Source organism: Sapajus apella, unplaced genomic scaffold, assembly GCF_009761245.1.
Source record: "Sapajus apella isolate SASKATOON/1434 unplaced genomic scaffold, GSC_monkey_1.0 scaffold122, whole genome shotgun sequence".
In the NCBI taxonomy this organism is placed as follows: domain Eukaryota; kingdom Metazoa; phylum Chordata; class Mammalia; order Primates; family Cebidae; genus Sapajus; species Sapajus apella.
In genome coordinates, this window is record NW_022437062.1 from 8,135,166 (window position 1) to 8,145,329 (window position 10,164).

Below are 10,164 nucleotides of genomic sequence, written 5' to 3' on the forward strand. Positions count from 1 at the left end.
ACCTGTAACTCTCTCCTTATTTACATTCTTCCTCAGTTTTTTGTCAAAATACTGTATTATCATCCTCCAAACATAACTACCTCAATTGTTTTCCTGTCTTAGATATTTTTAAGAAATGGATAATAGTTGCAAATCAGAGAAAATAAAGATAAAGATGATGTAATGCAGTTTCTGTAGGTCAGCCTGCAGGAACACACTGAAGGTACTCAATGACAGGTGTGGCCCTGGAGGAGCCTGCATGGATGGCCACACCTTCTTTACAGGGTTGTGTTGCATGCTTGTCATGTAAATGAGCAAGAATTTTGCTTTTGAGACTTTTGTAACAGTAATAACAATAACTAGACACTCTTGGGAAAATAACAAGGGTTGACAATTGCTAGGCAGAATGAAGATACCAGCTGTAATTTGAGGGTGAATAACTTTGCTATGTGGGATTTTATGCTTTTTGATGCACTGACAATAGAAACACTTAGGTAAGAAGTCAACACAATTAAGCATAAGCTGATTAAGAAAGCTTTAATCTGACCTTTTATTTCAGAGGAAAACCTGACATTTATTTATGTTGATGGCTTTCTAAGCATTTGCCCTTCTTACTACTGTTCTCCCTTTCTAAGCTGGCTTCCTAAAACTATTTCTCTAGGTCTACACTCAATACAGTATACCTATTTTCATAATTTAGGGTACAAAAGCTATACAGATTAATGAAAATTAATTATCATATAGTTTAGATAATTCTATTAATGAGGACAATTTTCTTTCCCTTGAATAATCAACTGTACATTTTATAAAAATTATTTTTACTAAATAATTTATGATATGCTCTAAAGGAAATTGAAAGTAGAATAATATATTAGGGCTAAGAGAGAACTTTGTAATCTATTATTCTACACATCTCATTTAGTAAATGAAAAATCAAGATCTACATAATTAAGTAAATCTTCCCAGGTCAGAGAGGCAGAACCACCCCCAAGAGATATCAAGAGTATTAGGTAAGATAGTGTAGGTATAAACTCATGGCAAGGCAGAGGATGGCACTGACGGGGAATGTGTTGAATCTATGTCATTTGTGTAAATCCAAGATTACAATCCTGGGAATTTTTGTATAAATCCCTCTTAGGAAAGGAATTGACCAAGACTGATTTTATTAAGTAGTTGAATATAAACATTTCTGCTCTTGCTCATGCATATATAATACATATTACTTAATATAAAAATAATTTTTTCAAGTAAATATTTGCTTTTCTTGTTTGTCATTTGAAGAAAATAATCTCAATTTTGACTAATTTTATAATTTGCAAAAAATTATACCTAATTATACTAAAACAGAGATGAACCTCAAAAATATTATGCTTAATAAAATAAGTGTGACACAAAAGACTACAGGCTATATAATTCTACTTATAGAAAATACCCAGGAAAGGCAAATCTATAAGACAGAAAGGATATTAGTGCTTGCTTTTGGCCAAAGCTTGCCTGTAAATGGGCATGATGTTGCTTTTTGTGGTGATGAAAATGGATTGATGATTGTGGTGATGGTTGCACAACTATGCAAATATAATAATAATCATTGAAATGTATACTTTAAATGAGTGAATTGTTTTAGTACATGAATTATATGCTATAAACCATTATACTTTTTTTCTCCCTAAAGTTAAAATTCTCTTAAATAATTTTTGTATTTTTAAATACAGTTTTCTAGTACCATCCAGCTTCTTGAACTCAAATATATTTCACTTTAAAATAATCAAGGACATACTGTAAATCCAATTTAATCTAGTTTTAAAATTTCTTGTAGTCCTCTATTTGAATTTATATTTTTAGCTGCCTTCTGGATTTGGAAGCTTGCTATTCTGCTGTCTCTACTATTTAGAATACTCATATTGAGATTTCTAAATTATTTACAATATCTTTATTCCCTTGACTATGTACATCTTCTAAGGACTTCTTCCTCATTATTCTTCTAAGATCTCCTTTGTGTTTATGGTTTAATGGTAAGTTTTACATGGAGACTTTCCAAATATCTAGTTATGATCACTAATTCTATCTCTCACCAGTTCTTTCTTCAACTGTCTATATGGTATGTTTATTTACATGTTCTGTCAACACCTGAAACTTTATGAAAAAGAAAATTCCCTATTTGCAAAAATGAGTTGCTAGCTTTTCTATTATTTTCAATGACAGTACAAGTTTTTTTAATGATTAGAATTTACCTTTTTTTGTTGTTGTTTATTCATCACATTTAATCACTTACCATCTACTGCCTAACTTTACTCTGCAATATCATTTTGAGGGCGTATTTTCTTTCAATTTTCATATAAATTGTTGGTTTCAGCTCTTTGTGAGATATTATTTTGTGGTCTCCCAATTAAAGAGGATCTAATACCTTACATGTCAAAGCCTCATCCTTAGGATATTGAAGATATATTAAATCAGCTTGCTACAATATTTTTACTTACCTGATGTAAAGGCACAGTATGAGGAACAACTTGTTGAAGAGGTTATTCAAAATTAAAAATCTGCTTTGTATTCTCTGTGATGCCCTGTATATGATTCTGCATTCTACTTTCTGTCTTTTTGAAACAGATGTGAACCATTTTGGAGGCAGATTTGTTAGAGCTCTGGGAATCCAAATTTCAGTGGGAGTTGTTAAACCACTGAGGATTCTGCCTAGTATGACCAGGAGAGATGCTTACATCTAATTTTTGGCCCTGTAATATGCTATGGCTCTTTCTGAGTGGTAGCTTGATTAAAATAGCCATGGGAGTGTTGAGTGTTAGTTGATTGGCTGTAATATAGTAAGTGTAGAGTAGACAGCCTTGATTTACTGGAGCTTCCTTTCACTCACATTACCCTCAAGCTCTCCCCTTATCTTCCCTCTAGCAACTTTGTGGGTTATTTTTAAAAAGAATAATCTTCAAACTGTTCTGCTCATAGTTCCTCAATGTAATTTATGTGTATATGTTATAAATGTACTATTAAAAGTGAATATTATGTATAATATGAAACATACTAAAGAAGTAGACATTTTTAAAGTAAGTTGTGTTGAATAATTTAAAGTGTGACATTAGAAATGGTACAATTGTTTTGTGTTCGATAGAATATAAACAATTATTTTTTGATTTAGGTACCTTGCAGTGAGATATTCAGAGAATATATGTAGCAAAAAAGGGTTTCATAATGATTGCCATTTAACTATAAAACATCACAATAAATGTTTGTTTTACAAGGTATTGCTTTACAGAATTAATTACATTGATGATTCTGGTATACCATGTACCTCAGGCTTCATACTTTATATGAATAACTTGCTAACAAGGGATGTTATGAATAAATTAAAATTAATTGACATTTGTCACTTATTTTGAAGTCTTTGTTTAGTCCATGTTAAATTCACCACTTGACAAACCTGACAAAAACAAGCAATGGGGAAAGGATTCCCTGTTTAATAAATGCTGTTGGGAAAACTGATTAGCCGTGTGCAGAAAGCAGAAACTGGACCCCTTCCTGACACCTTACACTAAAATTAACTTCAGATGGATTTAAGACTTAAACATGACTTAACACCATGAAAACCCTAGAAGAAAACCTAGGCAAACCATTAAGGACATAGGCATAGGCAAGGACTTCATGACCAAAACACCAAAAGCAATGGCAACAAAAGTCAAAATAGACAAATGGGATCTAACTAAACTTAAGAGCTTCTGCATAGCAAAAGAAACAATCGTTAGAGTGAAACGGCAACCAACAGAATGGGAAAAATGTTCGCAAACTACCCATCTGACAAAGGGCTAATATCCAGAATCTGCAAAGAACTACAACAGATGTACAAGAAAAAAGCAAACAAACCCATTCAAAAGTGGGCAAAGGATATGAACAGACATTTTTCAAAAGAAGACATATATGAGGCCAACAAACATGAAAAAATGCTCATCATCACCGGTCGTTAGAGAAATACAAATCAAACCCACATTGAGATACCATCTCATGCCAGTTAGAATGGTGATCATTAAAAAATCTGGAGACAACAGATGCTGGAGAGGATATGAAGAAAAAGGAATACTTTTACATTGTTAATGGGAGTGTAAATTAGTTCAACCATTGTGGAAGACAGTGTGGTGATTCCTCAAGGACCTAGAAATAGAAATTCCATTTGACCCAGCAACCCCATTACTGGGTGTATATCCAAAGGATTATAAATCATTTTATTATAAAGACATATGCACATGTATGTTCATTGCAGCACTGTTTACGATACCAAAGATTGGAACCAACCCACATGCCCATCGATGATACACTGGACAGGGAAAATGTGGCACATATATACCATGGAATACTATGCAGCCATAAAAAATGATGAGTTTGTGTCCTTTGTAGGGACATGGATGAACCCAGGAACCATCATTCTCAGCAAACTGACACAATAACTGAAAATCAAACACCGCATGTTCTCACTCTTAGGAAGGTGTTGAACAATGAGACACAAGGACACACGGAGGAGAGCATTACACACTGCGGTCTGTGGTGGAGGGACTAGGGGAGGGATAGCAGGGGGAAGGGAGTTGGGGAGGGATAACATGGAGAGCAATGCCAGATACAGGTGATGGGGATGGAGGCGGCAATCCACAATGCCATGCGTGTACCTATGCAATAATCCTGCATGTTCTTCACAAGTACCCCAGAACCTAAAGTGCAATAAAATATATATATATATATATAAGTTATGTTTCTATATATTCATATAAACATATTTTATTGTAATAAGTAAATGATCAAGAAAAATATACATATAAAAACTGCAGTCTTAATAAACATGATATAAATGTAAATATTAATATCCACAACACTAACACACATACACTGTACTGGAATGTGTATTGTTTTTCTGAAAAGTTATCTAAGAAACTCTTAGTGTTCACAGTCCGTGATCTTTCTGTTATTTGTGATGTGCTTTCTTTCCATTAGCATAAACTACTTTTTTAAAAAGACAATTAAAAAGAAAAAACATATTTTTAACCAGCATTTTAAAAATGGCTATTCTATTTCTGATTTTAAAATACTTCAACATTCAATTTGACATTTAAAAATAAACGGATTAAAGACTTAAACATAAGACCTAACACCATAAAAATCCTAGAAGAAAATCTAGGCAAAACCATTTAGGACATAGGTGTAGGCAAGGACTTCATGACCAAAACACCAAAAGCATTGACAACAAAAGCCAAAATAGACAAATGGGACCTAATCAAACTCCACAGCTTCTGCACAGCAAAAGAAACAATCATTAGAGTGAATCGGCAACCAACAGATTGGGAAAAAATTTTTGCAGTTTACCCATCTAACAAAGGGCTGATATCCAGAATTTACAAAGAACTAACACAGATTTACAGGAAAAAAACTAACAAGCCCATTCAAAAGTGGGCAAAGGATATGAACAGACACTTTACAAAAGAAGACATACGTGAGGCCAACAAACATATGAAAAGATGCTCATCATCACTGGTCATCAGAGAAATGCAAATCAAAACTACATTGAGATACCATCTCACACCAGTTAGAATGGCGATCATTAAAAAATCTGGAGACAGATGCTGGAGAGGATGTGGAGAAATAGGAACACTTTTGCACTGTTGGTGGGAGTGTAAATTAGTTCAACCATTGTGGAAGACAGTGTGGCGATTCCTCAAGGACCTAGAAATAGAAATTCCATTTGACCCAGCAATCCCATTACTGGGTATATATCCAAAGGAATACAAATCATTCTACTATAAGGACATGTGCACACGAATGTTCATAGCAGCACTGTTTACAATAGCAAAGACCTGGAACCAACCCAAATGCCCATCGACGATAGACTGGATAGGGAAAATGTGGCACATATACACCATGGAATATTATGCAGCCATCAAAAACAATGAGTTTGGGTTCTTTGTAGGGACATGGATGAACCTGGAAACCATCATTCTCAGCAAACTGACAGAAGAGCAGAAGATCAAACACCGCATGTTCTCACTCATAGGCAGGTGTCAAACAATGAGAACACATGGACACAGGGAGGGGAGCACGACACACTGGGGTCAGTTGGGGGGAAATAGGGGAGGGACGGTGGGGGTGGGAAGCTGGGGAGAGATGGCAAGGGGAGAAATGCCAGATGTAGGTGATGGGGAGGAAGGCAGCAAATCACACTGCCACGTGTGTTCCTATGCAACAATTTTGCATGTTCTTCACATGTACCCCAAAACCTAAAATGCAATAAAAAAAAAATTCAAAATTTTGTGGATTTTTCTGTGGATTAAGTCATCTAACCTAGTCTAGATCCTGAATATGCACTACATGGTTTATTCATTCAACAGATATTTACTTAGTGTTTTTGATATACACTATTCCAGAGGCTGGAATATTTATAAACCACCTTGAATGTATTTGAAAATTGTTCTGTTCTGTTTAAATGCAGCTTCAAAAATTAGGTTTCAAAAAGAAGCAGCATTAGTAGGAATTCTTAAATATTATACTTAAAAACTGAAGGGAGCTATAACCTTTTTAGACATATAAATGAATGAATCTAATTACATATTTGATGTGATTTAATATTTTGCATCAATGTAAGTTTCTCAGAGCAGGAAATTAGCCAACAGATATGTTTATACAGGGAAGAAAATACATCCCTAGTTGGATAAAGGTTCCTATGGGATTATCTCAAGGAAACATATAGGACTGTGGTCTTTTTGTTTGTTTGTTTCTGATGATTGAAAGAGTAAACTGCAGAAAGCTGATGGGGTTACATGAAAAGGTAATAAAAGGCCATTCCTGGGATTCATGTAAGGCACCTTCACAAAAGTATTTTCGCCCTGTCTTGTAAGCGATAACAGCACAAAAAGATGACTACGTATGCTTTATTTACTGAAGGTGTTTTGTAAAAACCTAGATTAAAACTATTAGCAATGAAGGTAATTTTTTAAAAAGCTGAACCAATAGAACTCATTTGTAATAAGTGTGGGTTGATGGCAAATTTTGTCATAAATTTAGATGATTATACTGAAAGAACTGTATTTCTTTTACCAACATAAATGTTATGTCAAGCTAAGTCACTTTGTAACCTATGACAAATAACCATGCACAGGCCAACCAGCTGACCAGTACTTAACAATAACCAGGTAAATGAATGAATGAATACACGCTGAAAATGAAGTAAATTTAGCTACATTTGGCTGTGGGCTGTTTGTATACATTGTCTAACCATCTAGAGGAGGTATTTGATGTGAGTAATATAAAATGTTGAATGAACAAATTATATATATAATGTATATATAAATATATGAAATGTATGTAACGTATGTTATATAAAATATACATATATTTGACACTTCTAAAGTGTGTATTGATTACTGCTAATACTGATCTGTGAGAGATTAATGCAATAATGGAGCATGGAAGAAATATGGTAAGTTTCTTAGAACCCAATTGATATTTCTGTACCAGAGCCAATTTCAAAACATGGTTCTTAAGAATTCTGAATATATTTCTATATCATTTTCAGGTTAATAAAACTCACCAGAATCATTATCTTATAGAGATTTTTATAGCCCAAAGAGGCATTAGATACCATAAAGTTCAACTTTATTTTACTGAGGAGAAAACCCTCAAAAGGAGAGTTCCTTTGTCACCCAGTGAACAGCTTACCCAAGTGTCCTGTAGAAATCTTCTGATTCTAATTCACAACCTATATATTTGCGGTTTCATGTACTATTAATATTTTTGTTTTTGTCTTCCAGAAACTTATATTCTGAATTCTACTATTTGGTATGCTTCTCTGGGCCATTAGTGAAATCACTGGCAGACAAAAATCCCACAAAGGGATCCTTGCAAGTTCAAGTGCCTTGACTGAGTAGCAAATTTGGACATCAACATGAACACTTCTTTCCAATATGCATCATTTCCCTACCCCTTATTCTCACTTATTTTGATCATTATGGGATAAAGTTGACAATATGGAAAGAGCAAACCATTCAGTGGTATCTGAATTTATTTTGCTGGGACTTTCCAAATCTCAAAATCTGCAGATTTTATTCTTCTTGGGATTCTCTGTGGTTTTCATGGGGATTGTGTTAGGAAACCTTCTCATCTTGGTGACTGTGACCTTTGATGCACGCCTACACACACCAATGTATTTTCTGCTTATCAACCTCTCCTGCATTGATATGATCCTGGCTTCTTTTGCTACCCCCAAGATGATTGTAGATTTCCTCCGAGAACATAAGACCATCTCATGGTGGGGATGTTACTCTCAGATGTTCTTTATGCACCTCCTGGGTGGGAGTGAGATGATGTTGCTTGTAGCCATGGCAATAGACAGGTATGTTGCCATATGCAAACCCCTCCATTACATGACCATCATGAGCCCACGGATGCTCACTGGGCTACTGTTATCCTCCTATGCAGTTGGATTTATGCACTCATCTAGTCAGATGGCTTTCATGTTGAATTTGCCCTTCTGTGGTCCCAATGTTGTAGACAGCTTTTTCTGTGACCTTCCCCTTGTGATTAAACTTGCCTGCAAGGACACTGACACCCTACAGCTCCTGGTCATTGCTGACAGTGGGCTCCTGTCACTGATCTGCTTCCTCCTCTTGCTTGTCTCCTATGGAATCATAATATTCTCAGTTAGGCAACATGCTGCTAGTCGATCCTCTAAGGCTTTCTCCACTCTCTCGGCTCACATCACAGTTGTGACTCTGTTCTTTGCTCCATGTGTCTTTATCTACATATGGCCCTTCAACAGATACTCTGTGGATAAAATTCTTTCTGTGTTTTACACAATTTTCACACCTCTTTTAAATCCTATTATTTATACATTAAGAAATCAAGAGGTAAAAGCAGCCATTAAAAAAATAAAGACTCTGCATATAAATTTAAAACATATTTTTAGATGACACTTTTGAAGAGACCTCCTTTTGTTTGTTTGAACATTTAAGAAACTAATTTTAAATGTATTAGCTTTGTGCAAAAGTAATTGCGCTTTTTGCCATTAAAGTAAATGGCAAAATTAAAGTGATGGCAAAAATTGCAATAACTTGCACACCAGCTAATAGTTCAAGTTCTCTATGAGGAGATGAGATAGAGAGGTAGGTCAAATGTAGTCTGATCATACAATGGAAGGCATAGGACCCTCTTTAGAATTCAAAACTATATTTATGCTGAAATTTAAAAGACAGGTAGGAAAAAAGCAAGCCTAGATCATTCCTTTTCAAACTTGTACATTGTACTACTTCTGTTCCAAGATAACCTCCTCCCTCTTAGCTCTGTTCATATTTCTCTTTGCAATCTAGGCAACTAGGTCTGTAACAGAACAGAAGCCAAAAGCAACTGGGTATGGGAGAAGATGTCTACTGTCTTTCAACTTCAGCACAAATCCAAAAAGAACATCATGCCTTATATTGGATATATTATACCTAGTATTCAGAAAAGCCATTCCAGAGACAGAAAATAAAACATTGACTACTAGGTCTCTAAGATGTCATTAGATCTTTTTTTACATAAAGGGCACCTCACATCAGCCTTAGTTGTTTTACACTGAGCAACCAATTTTATGGAGAAAACATTTTATATGCAAATTGAATTATTGTAACCAAGGATCCCGACTTCAAAATGCATTTTTAAAGTATTTTTTTCTTTCTTTCTGAATCTCAGAATGTAGTCTTGTGCTGTAAGACTTTGTTATTTCCCTTTCCCACCAGGTACATTAATACACAGCATTTACTTTTGTAATTAAATGCTTGCTTAGAAATCCTAGGGGCTGATTTTGATGAAACAAGGCAGGGCAACCTGGCTGCAGAATCCTCCCTTGAGAGGGGAATTACTAACAATAATTCTTGGAGTTTGCTTTTTCAAGACTGTCATGTAAATAGAATCATATAGCAAATAGCCTATTGAGGGGTAGCTTTTTTTCACTTGGCAAAACACTTCTGAGATTAGTTCAGTAGCAAGCTGTTTTAATTAATGTAAATCTAGATTACATTTTATTTTATTATTTTATTTGTTTTTTTGAGATGGAGTCTTGCTCTGTCACCCAGGCTAGAGTGCAGTGGCGCAGTCTGGGTTCACTGCAACCTCCACCTCCCCATTCAAGTGATTCTCCTGCCTCAGTCTGCCAAGTAGCTGGGATTACAG

At 35.0% G+C, this 10,164-nt stretch overlaps 1 protein-coding gene across 1 annotated transcript; it reads left to right on the plus strand.

Moving 5' to 3' along the window:
• The first annotated feature begins 7,985 nt into the window (after positions 1-7,985).
• On the plus strand, positions 7,986-8,927 carry LOC116538777 (olfactory receptor 4K13). The gene has a single exon (XM_032261319.1). It carries the CDS (start codon positions 7,986-7,988, stop codon positions 8,925-8,927), a length of 942 nt encoding a protein of 313 aa, XP_032117210.1.
• The last annotated feature ends 1,237 nt before the right edge of the window (positions 8,928-10,164 follow it).

Excerpts from the sequence above, each read along its gene's own strand:
- LOC116538777 (XM_032261319.1), top strand. The coding sequence starts at position 7,986 with ATGGAAAGAGCAAACCATTCAGTGGTATCTGAATTTATTTTGCTGGGA.